General features: G+C 37.4%; 1 protein-coding gene across 1 annotated transcript; it reads right to left on the bottom strand.

The window, feature by feature from the left end:
- Nucleotides 1-650: 650 nt before the first annotated feature.
- On the bottom strand, nt 651-17297 carry NIM1K (NIM1 serine/threonine protein kinase). Its single transcript, XM_051990493.1, has 3 exons — nt 16253-17297; nt 4210-4478; nt 651-1573 (listed from the first exon to the last, which is right to left on the bottom strand). Exons 1-3 carry the CDS (start codon nt 16539-16541, stop codon nt 824-826), a joined length of 1308 nt encoding a protein of 435 aa, XP_051846453.1. The 5' UTR covers nt 16542-17297; the 3' UTR covers nt 651-823.
- Between the last annotated feature and the right edge of the window lie 1296 nt (nt 17298-18593).

The following is an 18593-nucleotide window of genomic DNA, read 5'->3' as shown; positions in this document are numbered from 1 at the left end:
CAAGTGTGGGAGAGTTCCAACTCTTGGTTTAGGTTTGAGAATTGAGAAGAAAATTAGTCTGGAGAGCAAAAAGCCCCCTACTCAGAACAGCCTGGAATTTTAGCAAAGGAACTGTTTAAAGTTAGAGATACACAGTGTCATTTAAATTATATGCTTTTGCCCCGGCCAAGAAACCTTTATTTACACAGCTGGAACTTTCTAACTAGGCCATCTCAAATACTGAAGCCAATGTTGAGAAAAAAGATGAATTGAGTAATTCACTTTAACATTAAACCACACAATACGGTAAGCAAAGAAATAACAAAGGTCATATGCAAGACCAGGCAGAACTAGGAAAGGCTAAATTGGATCATCATAGCCAATTATAACATTTCAGGTATGAAAATTCACAGCATAGAGATGGAAACTGATAATTGCTGTTGCTTGAAGTATTATCCAAGGCTTGCCTGCCTTGGCAAATTGTTTTATATGAATAATACGACATTCTGTTGGGTTTTGACCTGCACTGTCTATTTTAGCTAACAAAGCCATAACGTTTTCTTGGGAGCATTATTCCTCAAGAGAAGTTAGGAGTGTGACTGGTCATTAAGTAAACTGAGTAATAAGTACTTGACAAATAACACATACCACATTCTTAAGGTGCCCTCAAACCAGAAAATCTAAGTGGGGTTTATTGCTTTGTCAATTTGAAAGAAAAATAGATTGCAAAATTACCATTTGAGTTTATTTAAAATTAGAAAATTGTCATAATCCAAGTTTGCTTGTGGAAAATTTTAAAAACAAATCCAAAAACTGTTTAAATTTATTGGCAGTCTAATTGAATTTATAAAATAGAACAAAATTTGGATGTGTGTCGTATGCCCCGGTAGACACGGGATGCTTTCTTTGAGTTTCCTTCCTTGGAGTCTGGCAGCATCATTATTGGGACATTCTCTAAAGCCCTTCTTTTTTGGACTCTGTGCAAAATGATACGGTAGACCCCAGTGATTGAGCTGCGGGCATCTCTCCCTTGGTTATTTCTGATATGCTCTTCAGTAATACCCAGATTTTCTAAGGTATTTTTGACCTCGTTCTCTTCTTCCTTAAGTATGCTTTTTTCTGACAAATACTTGGGGTCCAATTGGAAAGGTTCCAAGGGAGTGGGGTGTAATACTCCTTGCATCCACTCATTGTCCATGATGTAGTCGATGCCATACCTTTCTGTAGGTATTGGCTGCAGAACGCCACGGATCAGCCTCTGACAGGGATTAGAGACATAATGGGGTATGCTGTATGTCCCATCGAGAATACACTTCTTCAGTTTGGCCACTGTCTCTGCTCGAAATGGCATCGTGCCAGTCACCATAAAATATAACAGGACCCCCAAGGCCCAGATATCCACATAAATGCCCACATAATTTTTATTCCGAAAGAGCTCAGGGGCAGCATATGGAGGAGACCCACAGAAAGTGTTCAGGGTTTCACCTTTTTTGCTTACTGTGCTGAATCCAAAATCACCCACCTTCACACAGGTATTGCTTGTATAAAATACATTTTCTGCCTTCAGATCTCTATGAATAATTTGATTTTCATGCTGTGAAGCAAGAAAGGACAAAGTCAATTTGAAAAATGATTTAAGATAAAAATCTGTGTTAAATATTCAATAATTCTATTTAGACACCTGGATAATCATTTACAGAAGCATGAAAATTCATTTAAACATTAGAGAACTTGACTGCTTTAAGCCGTAAGCCCAATGGGCTTTTTAAGGTAGTCAATAAACATTTTTTAAAATCCTACCTATGTGCCAGGCACTGAGCTGTTATTGAAGGAAAGTTTGTTTTTTGTTACATAGAATCAAAATGACCATTTAAGATTTGGATGGAACCTCAGAGGTCATTCAATCTAACCCAAACAACAAAGGAATCCTTATTATAATAGCCCTGTCTGAATAATTCCAGGGAAGAAAGAACTACATTTTGACACACACTGATGAGGAATTGGTTTGAAGGGGAAAATGTGCCTCCTGTTTAAGCACTTTAAAGCAGACCTGGCTCAACACAATAACACACTTTCAAAGAACTTATGGTTATATGCTACCCATCTCTAGATAGAGGGATAGTAAGACTGCACATTGAGGTACTTTTGTTTTCTTGGATTGGGCTAGTGTTGGAACTTGTTTTCTTTGACTATGTGTATTTGTAACTAATTTAATTTTTTCTTGGTTTCTCAACAGAAGCAAGGGAGAGAATGGAGCTGAAAATAAATTTAAAAAACAAATTTTTAGCTACTGCTTTCCCTGGGCAAAACAATATTTAGCTTGATAAGTCCTCCTTTGCTTTAGCACTACTGAGGAAAAATAACAAAGAGTACAATGAGCCCTTTGGCTGCACTTTCAGCTAATTACCTTTGTCATAGACCCCACAAAAAAAGATTGAAAATGAAATGTGAATAAGGGCTAGAGCCCAGGACCATAGAGGAATACAACCTTGTAGGTGGCTTCCTTGACTTCAACCAAAACACTATGAAAAATCCAGCTTCCAGAAGAAGCTGATCCCAACCTAGCAATCCCCTAACATATATCCTTGGCCCTTGATGTTTGCTTCCAGTCTTGGAGCAGACAATATGGTATTAATTCAAACAGTATGGGTTTTGGAATTAAAGGACTTGAGTATAATCAATCTTACTTTTCTTATTTATTCATTGCTTGGGCAATTTTCTTTATTTCCCTGGGTCTATTTCCTCATCTATCAATCTGTCAAGCTAAGGATGCTGGATTTCAACTTAAAAAAAAAAAAAATTTGATAATCATTTATAAACATAATCGATGTTTGGGTAATCTTTTGTATTTTTTTTCTGTGGGTGTACAAGTGAGGAGATGGTGCTTTATGTAAACCAATATATGGAAAGAGTTCTGCCTCAAAGATATAATGCTACCAGGAAACACAGCCATGGTGGGGCTGGCCCATTCTCCAACAAAAGAAGGCAACCAGTGCCACTAAGTGGTAACATTACCACTCCTGCCCTTCCAAAAACACAGAAGGAGGGAGGGAGGGAGGGAAGGAGAGAAAAACAAAGGGAGAAAAGGAAAAAGGCAAAGAGACATAGACAGATGGGGGAAGACAGAGATACACACACACACAGAAAATCTTATATTTTTCTTATTATCTACCCCATGCCAAATTTCCATTCTCAATACAAAGGCCTACCAGTAACTGCTTAGGCCACTGATAGCAGTCTGAGCTAAAGAGTTTATTGACCCAGACCATAACCTTATCTCTGTATCCATGAGGAAAGACAGTGTTCCCTCCCAAAATACCCTTAAAGTGGCTGATCTTAAATAAGCACCAGGCAACCCTCATATAGGCTTTGAACCCAGAAGTTTAAAAATCACCTAATATACCTGTCTCATCCCCATTTTACAAAGGAGCAAGTGATTGGACCAAAGTTACATAGCTAATAAGGAGGACGACTAGGATTTAGGCCCAAATTCAAACTCATTATTCTTTCTACTATGTCATTCTGCTCTTTTTTTTTTTCCTGGCTGATTGTACCAGTAAATGTGGTTTAGGTGAGATGGTGAACATGTTTGAGACAAGAGGCAGGAAAGAATAAAGAAAAGTAAAAAGTATTAAATAGTTTTCAAATGCCTTACACAAAAGGGCAAAGATGAGCCTGAAATTTGCATTCTGATTTTGGCAATAGAATTTATACATGTGGACAAACTAAAAACCAAAACAAGAAAGTATAGGACTGCACAATGAAATAATGAAGTGAAAGTTTAGACCTGCTAAATGGCATAACACTGGATATACATGAAAGAAGGAATTCAGAGAAAGGAACATTTAATGTAGGTTGGAATAGTTTGGACAGAGTACATGGAGGAAGATGGGGTTTGAGAGAGATCCTAAAGGAAAGAACAGGTTTTTGATTGATGGAATAGAAAGGGAAAGGAAAGTGTTCTGAGCACAAGAGGGAAATGAGAACAGCTTGAGCTGAGCATAAAATACAAGTGATAGACTTGATGAGGCAATGCAGGGGTCAGAGTCTATTCTCTTTTGGGGATTCCTGTTGACAAAAATTGTCTGAAACCACGGGTCCATAATCCTAAATCCTATTGCTAACCTCCATAGAAAGGCTAGATTGGTACCAGCAAGGGGTGCTTAACCTATTGGTCAAGTAGCCCTAGCCAGACCTGCTCCTGTCGATGCTCAGAAACATGGAGCTCACCATGTGCTTCACCGCTGACACAATCTGGGAGAAAATGAGCTTGCTTTCCATTTCTGAGAGCTTCCCCTCAGTGCTGATCTTCACATAGAGCTCTCCCCCTCCGGCATATTCCATCACCAGGTGGAGCTTAGAGAGCGTCTCTACAACTTCATACAGGCGGATGATGTTGGGATGGTGAAGTTTTTCCATACTGGAGATCTCACGTGACAGTAACTTTTGGGTTTTCTGGTCTAACTTCGTCTTGTCCAAGATCTTAATAGCCACCTTTTCTGAAAATAAAAAAGGGACAATGGATTAATGAGGGCTGTGGTAATTCCTGGCCAACCTCATCGAGTTACACTGAGCTGTATAAAATTTTGTCTCAGAGAGGTTAAGGAGCAAAAACTTAAGAAAAAATAAAGGGGGAAGACAGGTAGCTAGGTGGCATAGTGGATAGAGACCTGAGCTCAAATAGGGTTGCAGACACTTAACACTTCCTAGCTGTGTGACTCTGGGCTAATCACTTAATCCCAAAGGCCTCACAAAAGAAAAAGAGAAAGGAAAAAAGTAAGAAAACAAGGATAATATTGAAAAAAAAAGAAAAAGAAAAAGAGGTAATAAAAGCCTGAAGATCATTTGAACTTCAATTGTAGATGATATACCCAGTCATCAAAGGTGATTATTGTTTAATTGTGTCTGACTGCGTGACCTCTTTTGGGAATTTCTTGGCAAAAATATTAAGAGTGGTTTACCATGTCCTCTCCAACTCATTTTACAGATGAGGAAACTGAGACAGACAGGGTTAAGTGACTCTTCCAGGGTCACACAATTAAGTGTTTGAGGCTGGATATGAACTCAGTTCTTCCTGACACAAAAGTTTGGTACTCTATCCACTGCCCACATCACACTGGTAGTAAACTGCAAAGGCAGAATTTGATCCCAGGTTCTATCCGCCCATATCAAGGGTTATTCAGTGGTACAGTGGAGAGAGTGCTGGGTCTGGAGTCAGGAAGATCTGAATTCAAATCCTACCTCAGACACTTACTAGCTGTATCATCTTGGACAAATCACTTAATGTGTCTCAGCTTTGGTTTCCTCATTTGTAAAATGAGGATGCTAATATCACTGACCTTCCAAGAAGAATTAATCTTGGAGGATTAAATGAGAAGAATTGGAAAGTCACTTGCAAACCTTAAAATGCTAGCTCTTATGCTTACACCATTTTTCTTCAACTATGTACACAGTCAAACTTTATTGATTCATATTCCCATGGTTCCACATTGGCTGGGATTTTACTTATGAATATAACAAGTAATTTGGTTTAGGTTGGAGTTGCCTGATCAATGGCAGTTGGCTTCTCAGTTCTATTGTTCTTATAGCAATCCCTTTTATAAATTACTTTTAATAAAAAACTCCTATTGGTAGCTTAGAGTAACAAAAAATGATCACAGAGTTGCTATAAACTTGTATTTATTTCAATGTAAATCAAATGTAATGGCTGGCAAAGTACAGGATCCCTAGGCATTTGCAGAGCATAGATTCTATAAATCTCTGGAAATAGGGAAGTGTCCCAGTACTTTCCTGTAAAGAGGCGGCACCGGTTTTGGAGGAAGCCAGCTTGAGAAGCTTTGTCTTCTTTTATTGTCTCCTTAATTTCTGTTCTCTGAGCTGAAGGGCTCCATAGTGATCCCTTTGAAGTTTTTGAAACTAATATAAAAATAGACTTACTTGTAACTAGAGAGTAATTAAATGTTTTGAGATTCAGCTAATTTAGACACCAATGACTAATGAAATGACACCAAGCTACAAAAGGTAAAAGGAGAGAAGTCAAGGAGGCTTGAGTAATTCTCATGCTGATAATCTCATACTGAAGAATCAACAGGTGACTTAAAAATACTCAAGAATTTCAACATTCATTTCTCTTTAAGTCCTAAAGTCTAAAGGTCTTTCAAAAGTTTCTTTCTTTACTTAAAGTACAGAGGCTTCTGGTTTTATACAAGAGAAGGGAAAATAAAATCCCTAGATAATTTTGAAATCTTCCATCTGTCTGAAGCTAAAGAAGAGGTTAGTTAAATTGGGAGTAGCAAAGGAGAAGGTGGGTTAGGGGGAATGACTTCTACCATAATTCCAGTTTGAACCCCAGGAGGTAGAATATCTGAGGACTTTCTATAGTTAGTAGAGAAAACATGACTGCTTTTGAAAAGGAAAAAGAGATAAGGAAAAGAAATGTTTTAAGCTGCCACTAGGTGATCTGGAAAATAGCTTTCATCTAAACTAATTCCCTTTTAATGAAGAAGCCAAAGCAAATTTAATTCTCTTTCTCTCTCTTTCTCTCTCTTTCTCTCTCTTACTCTCTTTTCTCTCCTTTCTCTCTTTCTCCTTCCCCCTCTCCCTCTTTCTCTCTCTCCTTCCTTCCAGTTTGTCTCTGTCTCTGTCTCTCTATTACTGTCTCTCTGTCTTCTCTCCCCCTACTTCTCATTTCCCCCTCCTGAATTCTGCATAGGTAGGTAGAACATCAGCTTGAAGTTGTTTTCTTGGTAGTACATATAGATTTATGATTGTTTTTCCACAATTCGTGGCTCAGTCCTCCAAGAGATCCCTAGTCCCAAGGCCATGAACTAGAACTAAGCTGACCAATTCATGTGAAGACAGATACTGTGATCTTGAACAACTTTAACCAACAACCAAATTGACCGCCTACAAACCAAACTTGTCCAATATGAATCATTCTTTACAAGAGAATACCAAGCACCTCCTTATATAGTGGGGTTTGTGATGTGTATTTTTTGTTTGTTTTTAATGAAACAACTATTTTTTGAGTCTTTTCATGGCTTCCATGTTAAACAAGGCCCTCAGAGTGCATGCCAGACACCAGAATGGGTTCAGGGCCACCCTGACTATTTGGTTAAGACTAGAAGGGAATTGAAAAGGCCAAGTTAGTCTTGTCCAGGAGAGCTCCTAGTATGGAAGATGCCACAGGAGGTGAGTCAGTTACAAACCCCACTTGGTCTCTGAAGTGACTCTGAGTTGGTCCTGAGATGGATCTGTTCCCCAACCAGTTGTTATTCCCAGTGTTCTGGAATTCTGAGTCAGGACTGGCTCTAAGGCACACAACTTAATAAGATAGCTAGTTTAAAAAAAAAAAAAAACATCAAGTTCATTTATGAACATAATTTCCACACTCCTAAACCCAAAAAGCTAGCCCTTGTTCTGAAGAAGAAAAAAGAGAAAGAAAAATCAGTTGATAAAAACTAGCCAACACACTCACCAAGTTTAATAGAACAGATAAGAAAAACAAATGCATTTCTCACCTCATATTTGGGAATAAATTTGGTTATTATAGTGAAATAGCTTTCAGTTGCTTTTTTTAATTTAATTTTTTTCTATTTATATTGTTGTAGTCATGTGTATTATTTCCTTGGTTCCATTTATTTCACTCATTCAATTCATGGAAAACTCATGTCTCTCTGAATTCATGTTCAGCAATATACTAATATTCAGCAATATACTAATGTTCAGCAATATGCTAATCCATCCAAGCACCACAGTTTAGCCATTCCCCAGTCAATGAGCTTCTCTGAACTTCGGGAGTCACTCTAGGATTTGGTATGTGGGCTGATGTGGACTGTAGACAAAAATCAGCTACTAACAAAGGAATTCAGAGTGTGGGATGGAGGAAGGGAAGAAAGGAGGAAAAGCAATTGCTTATTCCTTCAAAGACAACAGGGAGTCCTTCAGACAATGGTTATCTACATGGAAAATTAAGCAAAATAATGATCTCCCAAGCTTAATCTGACATTGCTATTTATTTGGGTGATCATAGGCAATCCTTCACTCACTATCAATTTGAGTGACCTACACACATGAATAGTCATTCCCCTAGCAATCTGTGTCATTCTACCTCAGTTTGTATGCCCTGCTACTAAATATTGAGCCTTCCTCTGACTCTGATGTCTCCTTTTCCAGAATCAGACTTAATGGATCTTGAGAGGACCTTCTGACCAAAGTCACACTCTGTGTTGTATAGCTGCTGTCCATCTTGTTGGTACTGGAATTTTCTCTTTCTACTTTCCTATCATAGAAAGTTATCCCACTCATTTGCTGTATCCTGCATTCTCTGCTTCAAAGCTCAGGCTTCAGAAAAGCTTAAGAATTCAGAAACTTTTTGTTTCAGAGAACTTAAATACTCAGTATTACTATCAGTACAATTTCATCATACGTCTATATATACAGTCCTAATCACTCTCCTGAGCTCTAGTCCCACATTTCCAACTGTTTATTAGACATTTCAAACCAGATGTCCTACAGACAACTAAATATGTCCAAAACAGAATGAATTTACCTCTCAAACAACTTATTACTCTTCTGAACTTCCCTATTTCCATCAAAGAACACTGTTGTTCTTCCTTTTACCATGTTTCAAAGCTTTGTAGTCCCTAAGTCTACATATCCATTTAAGTTGCCTGACCTTGTTGTTCCTATCTCCACAACATCTCATAGTTTACTTTTCCCTCTACTTTCACACAACCTTCTCCTTACTCCTTTGAGTTGTTCATCACCTCTTTCCTGGACTATTTTCAATATCCTCCTAATTTATCTCTTTCTTCAGTTCAAAACATCTTCCACATAGCTGCCAAAATGATATTTCCTTTTGAAAAATTTTATTTTATTTTGAACTTAAATGAAACAAGTGTTTCTGTAACACAGTAGAAAAGAAGAAAAATATGATTACACATAAAACTCCAAATCTATTGTTTACAACTTGCTATATCTTTTAAATACATAATAAAATTATCGTGAAACTTTCCTTTTTTTCTTCCCTTCCCCTAACATAGAAATGTTTAATATAATGCCATTCTATACATACTTCTATTTATCAGTTTTTTCCTCTGGATTTATATAATGTCTTCCTTCATATGAAGGAAGTCCTTCATAACATATGAAGTTAATTTGGTATTTGTAGTTAATTTGGTAATCTGGGTAGTTAATTTGGATATTTGAAATGGTCAAAAATAACTTACTCAAAGTTGTTCTTAAAAATAATTATTCTTGTTATTTTACAATGTTCTCTTGGTTTTGTTCATTTCAATCTTTATTTCATACAAGCCTATTCATATTTTTGTAAGATCATCAAGCTTTCTTATACCACAGTAGTATTTCCTTACAATTATATACCACAACTTGTTCAGCCATTCCTCAGTTGATGGACATCCCCACAATTTCAAGTTCTTTGATATTTGTAAAGCATTGTTCTCCTTCCCAAGAAGCCTTAGTGGGTAACTATTGATTTTTAAGATCAAACAGAACTTCCTCTGTTTTTCTTGTAAAATGGGAACATCTAAAGCTATTGCCTAAATAATAATACCTATAAAGGTTTTTGTGAGGCTTCTATGAGGCTTCATACTTCATGTAAAGTATTTTGCAAATCTTAAAGAGTTATGTGTGTCTATTATTATTACTTTGTACTTAGGCTGGTTTTTCTCTTGAGAAAGAACCAACACAAAGAAAATATTATTTCTTATTTTTCAGTGACAAATAGAATATGCTGTAAATCTAATTTAAAAAAAACAAAAATTTTAAGGGTTTGGTGTCCTTTGGAAAAATGTATTATCATATGTGACCTGAGTCACGTTATTTCCCTTCGTTAAGCCTAATTTAGACTTAACTGAAGATAACTGAAGTTCTTTCCAGATATAGTAGTCTGTGAAGACTAACTTTGAATTCTATTTTAAAAGACAATCTGACTGAGTTGTGTCCCATATCATCTATTCAAAGAGACTGAATATGTTTAGGGGACCACATTGTTTACAGGAGGGAGAAAGAAAGCCAATCTTACAGTCCAGAAAGAAAGTCTTTGGCTTATCAATAAGGAATGGTCAGAGAGAGAGAGAGTAGCTAAGGGAGAAGAGAGTCAGGGAGGGAAGCTTATTTGACATGAGTATATACACAATTTAATTTCAAATTCCAATCATCTCTGTTTCTCATTTTATCAAATTTGAAATTAAATAGGATTGATCAAAAAACTGCTTAATAAACAAATAGGCATCTGAGGTACCACACTTTATACTTCTCAGATTGGCTAAGATGTCAGGAAAAAGATAATGATAAATATCAGGGAAAAGAGGGAAATTGGGGTACTAGTGCATTGTCGGTGGAGTTGTGAACTGATCCAACCATTCTGGAGAGCAGATTGAAACTATGTCCAAAAGGCTATAAAACTGTGCATGCATTCCCTTTAATCCAGAGTGTTCTATTGGGTCTGTATCCCAAAGAGATCATAAAAGAGGGAAAAGGACCCACATTTACAAAAATGTAGCAATCCTTTTTTGTAGTGGCAAGGAAATGGAAATTGAATGGATACCAATCAGCTAAGAAATGGCTGAATAAGTTATGGGATATGAATTAATAGAATATTACTAGTCTATGAGAAATGATGAGCAGGTTAATCAGAAAAGCCTAGAAAGAATTACATGAACTGATGCTGAGTGAAGTGAGCAGAACCAAGAGAACACACTAACAAGATAATTTGATGATCATTTGTGATGAACTTGGCTTTTTTCAACAACGTGGTGATTCAAGGCAATTCCAACAGACTTCAGATGGAAAGTGCCATCTGCATCCAGAGAAGGAACTCTGAAGACTGAACATGGATCAAAGTAGAGTATTTTCACCTTTGTGGCTGCTGTTACTGTTTTTTTTTTTCTTTCTCATGTTTTTCCCTTTTGATCTCTTTCTTGCACAGTAGGATGAATATGGAAAAATGTTTAGAAGAATTGCACATATTTAGCCCATATCAGATTTCTTGCTGGCTTAAGGAGGAAGGCAGAGGAAGAAAGATAATTTTGTAACACAAAATTTTGCAAAGGTGAATGTTGAAAACTATCTTTTCATGCATTTAGAAAAATAAAACACTAATGAATAAAATTAACAATCTGGCATTTATCAGCCTGGAAATGTATAGAGAAAAATGTGCAGTTTCTAATGGTCTTCATGGGCACCAAACTGAAACAAATAGATAATACTGCAAAAAACCATTACAATTTGACCAGTTCGGGTATGTTGCTGAGCAAAACCCTGGAGAGGAGGGATCAATTTCTATTACTTCTCCTCAGGATACTAAAAAATATTTCTCATCTGTGGGTGCTCAACAAACAATATTTGTATGACTAACTTCAAGTCAAAGTAACACTGTATATTGGCTCCACAACCTGAATATGGCCTTGGAGGCATAGAAAGCATCTTCAAAGTTTCCTATGAAGAGGAAATAAGGTGGTGGACCAGTGATGACCTACCCTGCTACCTCGTTCATATTCATTTTAAGCCAACTGGAGAGAGTGAGGAAGAATAGTAAGCAGTACATTGGTACCACTAGGAGACTGGCAGGGTCAGGAATGGGGGGCTGGGAAGAGAAGTACTATATTGATCAATCAATCAAGCATTTATTAAGACCCACAATGTGATGGGCATAAAAATACTATGTGGGGAGTATAAAAATACTAAAAAGAAATAATCTTTTCTGTCAAGGAGCTTATATACTATCTGGGAAAAGTGACAGAGATGCAGTAAAGGGAGACAAAGGAATTCATAGGAAGGGAGAAGAGGGAAAGGAGGAGAAAGGGGGAGGAAGTAAGAGAGGGAGAGAGGAGGAAAGAAAGGATAAGCTCCAAGCATTTTCAATAAGACCAGCAGAACGTCCAGGATCTGATAACTTTGAAATGATCTGGTTAGGGTCACTTTAAAGTTTTACCGACAACTTTGACGTGCTCTGGTTATGTTATGAACTAAACCCAAGGTGACATGGATCAGTTAATCTATATCTGAAACCCTATAAAATGAGACTTCAAACTGCTCTGCCCCCCAGCCCCCATTCCATACTCTTCCATCTGCATTGCTACCCACTGTTCTGAACTCTGATCCAGGGTTCCACAAGTGATCATCTCTGTCCTTTTCCCCACACAGCCTGCCTCCTTTCGCTATCCTATCCCTGTTCTCACCCCATCTGCTTCTGCACTACTCCTTTATCTCCTTAAATCTGAGCTTTCTGTGCCTGTTCATGCAGACACCCTCTGTACCTTATTAAAGTGTGATTACAGTCTCTCACTTCCTGATGCCATCATGGTCTTTATCATCAAGTACCCAAAGAATCCAACACATCTGCCCCACTCTATAATTTTATAAATTAATAATTCAGGAATAATGTACAACAAACCTAGAAATGTAGACTGGAGCCAGATTGTGAAGGGTTTTAAATGTCAAATGGAAGAGCTTCTATTTTATCTGAGAAGCAATAAAAGGATCTTTTGGAGTTTCTGAACAGAGGATGACAGGTTCAGAACTGTAGGTATTTAGGAATATCAGTTCTTCAACTGAATGGTGGATGGATTGAAAAGGAGAAAGACTAATGACAGGGAAGCTGATTAGGAAGCTATTTTAATAATCCAGGATTATTGAGTAAAGCACTGAGTCTAAAGTCAGGGAGACCTGATACTTCCCAACTCTGTGATGCTGGGCAGATCACTTAACCTGTTTGTCTCAGTTTCCTCATCTGTAAAATGGAAATAATAATAGCACATACTTCCCAGGATTGTTGTGAGAGGATCAAATAACATTTTAATTGTAAAGTGCTTAGCACAGTGCCTGACATGCAATGTGGTGCTATATAAGCATTAGCTATTTGTTATTATTATTCCAAATGTGAAGTACTTTCAGGCCTTAATGACAAATAATCCTCGAGCTATAGCCACCTGGAGCAACCCACAATTCCTGGGGTCAAAGTTTCCAGATAATCTAAGACAGAAAAGGGAGGGAACAAAATGAATCCCACCCCTGGGCATAGCAGACCCAGGTCTGGGAAGCAAGAAGGTTATGAGCAAATATGAGATTCAGTCAATGTACCCAGTCTCCCAGGGATTTTAAGGGGTTCACTTCAGGATGGATCTACAGTGTTCTAGCTTCATCATAGAATCTAGAGCCGAAAGGGACTATCAGAGATCATCTTCATCTTTGTGCAGATGAAGAAACCACAACCCAGAGAGATTGTTATTTGCCCATGGCCACACAGATACTGAAATCTCAGAGGTTGATTATGAATCCAGATTTTTTCATTCTAGAATGACACAAGGACTTCCTAAAATCAATTACATGATTTGCAGGAAGAATTAGTACAAAATCGAATGAGCTGTATCTATATGTTCCTCGAAATCAAATAACAGAATTCCTTCCACCCCCCCTAAATCAAAGTTCATTATGGATCTTCCACCAACTGACTTCTCCTTGCCTGACTATTTGCTCATATTATGCTATGTTTTGGTTATACCTTTCACAGGTTAGGCAAACTAGAGTAAATGGAAGATAAACCGAGAAGGGAAGGTAAAAGGTGATTGGAGGTGGGGGTAGGAGGAGGATTTGGACAAGCTTTTTCTGGAAGATGGCCCTTGGGCTGAGTCTTCAAGTAAATCTGGAAAATCAAGAGAATGAGGCAGCTCAGAAAATTTCAGGCACAGAGGGCACACAATGGCACAGAGAAGGGAGATAGACAATCCTGGCCACAGAAAAGAAAACTGTCAGTTTAGCTAAATTATAGAGAGTGTAGAAGAGAATAAATACCAGACAGAAGACTTTGTATTTGATCTTCGAGGTAATGGAGAGCAACTGAACCAGCTGTATGAACTGCAAGGGAACTTTTTTTTAAGTGCTGACTGAGCAAGGGAAGGTGACATAAACCTGTGTTTTAGAAAAATCACTTTTGGATCAGAAAGGGGATTCATATGGACTTATTTATTTGCTTCTGGTCCCCTCCAATTAGAAAGGCAGGTCCAGTGGGATCTTAAAGTGACTTAGAGAAATGCAAAGCTGGACCTCTAGGAAAGGGGCCAGATGGTGAAGGACTTTAAAAGCCAGACACAGGATTCTATAATCCCCAAAACCTGCACAAGAGGAGCTGCCCATATGCTCAGGGTTTGGGGCATAAATGGAGACAAGCCATTAGCCCTTTTGTTGACAGACAGCATGCGTTTGTTAATATAATGCATTTTATTATGCTCATAAAAAAAATTAGAGGAAAGGAAGAACTGTTTCACTAGAGAAGAGATAGACTGTTCTCTATCTATCTGTCTTTATCTCTTCCTTGTATCTGTCTTTATGTGTTTGTCTGTCTCTGTCTCCCTCTCTCTCCCTCTCTCTTGCCTCTCTCTGTCTCTATCTCTCTCGATGATGATCCATGATCCCTAGTGCTTAACACAATCCTTGGCATATAGTAAGCACTTAAAAAAATACTTGTTGATTGACAATTTGTTTTTGGTAATTCAATTTTTAATTTTAATAAATTCAGAATATGCACAGTGCATACAGTGCTAGTATCTAAACTAATACTAAATAAGCAATTACTAAACATACAGTGACTTAAAGTTCATTCAGAACTTCATTTGGCAAGCAAAAAGCTGTTTAGAATTTTTGCCACTATTTTCTCTCCTCTTGTTCACTTCTCAGTCTCTTACAATCTGATTTTCAACTTCAACTCTCCTCTGAAATGGCTCTTGCCAGTTGCCCCTGACCTTTCAGTTTCTCAATCAGATGGCCTTATCACAGGTTCTCATGCTTCTTGATCTTTCTGTGGTATCTGATATTGCAAATAGAGCAGATGTCTCTGATGACACTAAAATCTCTTGGTCAGAAGCACACGTGCCCCATGCTGGGAAACATTTCCTTTCCTCCTGCATCTCAAGAATGCCTGATTTCCTTAAAGACTGAGCTTAAGAACCACCTTCTACCTGAGGTCCTTTCTAATCCCCCAGTTAGAAATACTGCTTCCCTCCACTGCCTCATACCTATTTAGTACAATACTATCTGTGGATGTGTTATTTGCTTCATTACAATGCAAGGTTCTCAAAAATTGCTCGAGAACAGTGAAAGTCGTGTTTGTCTTAGTATCCTAAGGATCTAACACCTGGAGTAGAATAGGTGCTTAATAAACGTTTGTTGGTGAATTAATTCAAGGCTTCCTATGATGTAGCATTCAAAATACAGTTCTATCTCATGTACAGTACTTGCCTTCATTCACTCTGGTGAACTGGACTACTGGGGGCCCCATACTTTCCTGATGCTATACTTTAGCCCATTCACTTCCCTCCAACTAAAAGGCCCTTTCTCTTCATCTCTGCCTTTCCAGATTTTGCCCATCTACTCGAATACCATTTAAATTATATTTGTCCTTTTGGTCTGATTTTTCTCTTCCAACATGATTCATAAGGAAATATATTATTTTAAAAAATGAATGTACATGCTTAACCGGAAAAATAAAATTATAATAAAAATAATTATATTTACCATGAAAGTTTTGCTGATTGTGACTCCTTCCTCTTCTGAATGGTCATAGTATTTTGTACTATGCCTTTAGCAAGGCTCACATTTCTAGGGCATTTCACTATTCTCAAAGTGCTTTCCCCAGCTGAGCACTATGAAGAAAATGGGAATTTGCCTAGAATCCCATTTTATAGATCTAAAAGGAAGCTATGACTTTGTTTAAAATCAATAGATCAATCTTTTGACTCAAGTTCAGTGCCTTCCTGATGACGTTATTTCACAAAGTTAAAAAAAAAAAATCTGTTTTTCCCTTCATTATATTGTGAGTCCTTGAGAACATAAACTGAATCTTTTTCTTGATTGCCTCTGTTTTCCCACAGAAAACAAAATGCTTTGTAATAGCAGATATCAAGTAAACTTATTTATTCTAATGAATTAATGAATGTCAGTGATTTAATGAACTGATATTAGCAAAATCAATTTTATAAGCTTAATCTATTAAACCAAGCACATGATTCACAAACAATTTTCAAATATAAATTATTTCTGGATTATTTAACTGTTCAAGACTCTTTGGGGCCATTGCAAATACATATGCAAAGATAAAATATTAATTGATATGAACTTCAAAAATGGGTTGCTTTGAGACAACAATACACAAAACTCCAATTAATCATTTCAAGAAAATCCAGCATTATGTCACTATGATTGTGCTTGGTTCCCAAATATCATGAGGGTTTCATCCTGAAAAGTCAAACCCTACCTTTGGTTAGGGAGTGAATTCCAAGCTTGACCTGGGAGAAGTTTCCACTTCCAATTTCTCCTCGGACCCTGTAGAAGCCGATTCTTTTCCCAAGTGTGATTTCTCTCACCATCTTCTCATCCTTTGACATGTCCCGCGTGAGTTTCTCAAATGGGGTCAGCTTATGATGCTGCCCTTCTGCATCTCCCTGGTAATGCTCAGTCTGGCCATACTCTTCATAGCTCTCCCGGCGATTCCATCTGGCATAGCGGGGGTTCCCCAGGCCTCCATTCACATACACTGTGGTCATCGTCCAGGGGAGGCTCACGTCTCCATTGTGATATCCAAAGGGTGTTAGCCAGTTTTTAAGAGTTCAGTGGGCTGGGAAAGGTTCTACACAGAAAATAACTTGACTTTGGATTCAGAACTACTTGCTTAGCCCAGAAGATGGTCATTCAACATGAGCAATTTCAGTTTCTCAATTTTACTCTGAAGACTATCAAAGTTATCATGGTATAATGTATTTAGTAAAACAAAAAGTTGCTCATTTCATGTGAGAAATTCCAAACATTTTTCTGTGGGTATAGTGTATAAGCTTTCATTGACTGTGGGGTCTAGGACCATAACCAGCTGCTCATGTAGGGACTCTGGTCACTTTCAGATCCCACTGAATAAACCATAGCATCTTCTTATCAGGCTGAAGATCAAAGACCCCAAACTGCTATTTCCTGTGATTCATCTTCTAGTTTCAGTGAACTTTTCATTTCAGCATATACAAGGTTTCTTCTGTCCACAAAGTCCTGGTTCTTTGGATACTTCTTTGATTCTCTCCATTTCTAACTGTTGCCAATTGAATAACTGCCCATGAGTTCTAGAGCTTGTAATTTGGCTCCAGTGAAAGGGAAAACTTACAGAAAGATCTTGCTTTAGTCACATGGGAAACCAGAGAAGGATTCAAGCACTACAATGTCATTTTAACATACATTTATTTATATGAGCCTTCTTCTATTGAGTCTTCTCAAAAATTTGGCAGATGCCTGTTCATCCTAAGAGTAGAAATGAAGATCATTAGCTTGTTCATATTATTGAATTATGTTTTATTACATTTTTAATATATAATATATATATTTAAGGAAGAGATGGTATATATATTCACACACACACATATACATATATATGTATTTCAGCATTTATAGAATGTCAGAATCATTTTGGTTTAACTTGTGCCTAAATACACACACACTCATTCATATTAACAATTTGAAACTGTTATATTCTAGTAAAGTACAAATCCCACTTCTTAAAGTTTAGGGTAAACTATATATTGTCTTCTCTTTTAAGGAATCCTCAGTAGTTTAAACCACTGGTATCAACTCAATTAGAAATGGGAGCCACTAAATAGCTTGTAAGGATCCCTGCAGATTCATACTGACTTTGAAAACTACATATTAACAATATAGACATTTTATTGGATTTTTATTTATTTTCTTAAATATTTCCCAGTTACATTTTTAATAAGGTTCAGGCCACACTCAAGGAATGTTGGGGGCTGGAATGTGGGCTGTGTCTTTGACACCTTTGGCTTAGACAACACATAAGAAGACTCAAGATAAGAATAAAATTCAAAAGACCATCACACTGACTGAATAAGCATCCAAGAGGTCACTTTTCTACTCTTAGTAATCTCAAGAGTTGCAAGATACCTTACTGGGATTCTAATCCCATGTTTCCCAATGGGAAATAAAGAATAAATTCTTAAGGTAAATTTGTATGAATAGACCATAGACTATGTCTTGGAAGTGTTAGCTTGGGGTTCATCAAAGGCAAAACAAATGTCTGCTAAAATGATACCAAACTATCCAGACCATAACCGTGACTGGGGACATGTTGCTGCCTTCCATCCAAGGGATGAATCTGTGGAGACATGGCTTTATTAGCACCACACACTAATCAATTCAATGAAATGTGATTATTGTTCTTCTTCAGTAGTGTCTGACTCTTTGGGACCCTATCTGGAGTTTTCTTGGAAAAGATAATAGAATGGTTTGCCATTTCTTTCTCCAGCTCACTTATAAATGAGTCAAAACAGGGTCAAATGACTTATCCAAACCACACAGGCAGTTAAGTGTTTGAGACCAGATTTGAACTATGGAAGATGAGTCTTTCTGAGTACTCAATCCACTTGCACCATCTAATATTATGTTAATGACTTAATAATGTCCAATACAACAATTTATAGTGGTAGGTGCCAAATAAATATTTGCAGTTGAATTCTTCGTCAATTCATTTGAACAAACTTTTATTAAGTTTATTAGAACAACCCGAGGAGTTCCTGCTTCAACAAACCATAGACTAAGTGGAA

This window comes from Antechinus flavipes, chromosome 1, assembly GCF_016432865.1.
Source record: "Antechinus flavipes isolate AdamAnt ecotype Samford, QLD, Australia chromosome 1, AdamAnt_v2, whole genome shotgun sequence".
Classification (NCBI taxonomy): Eukaryota; Metazoa; Chordata; class Mammalia; order Dasyuromorphia; family Dasyuridae; genus Antechinus; species Antechinus flavipes.
The sequence above is the reverse complement of the archived record's forward strand: the minus strand, read 5'-3'. Positions and strand labels throughout refer to the sequence as shown.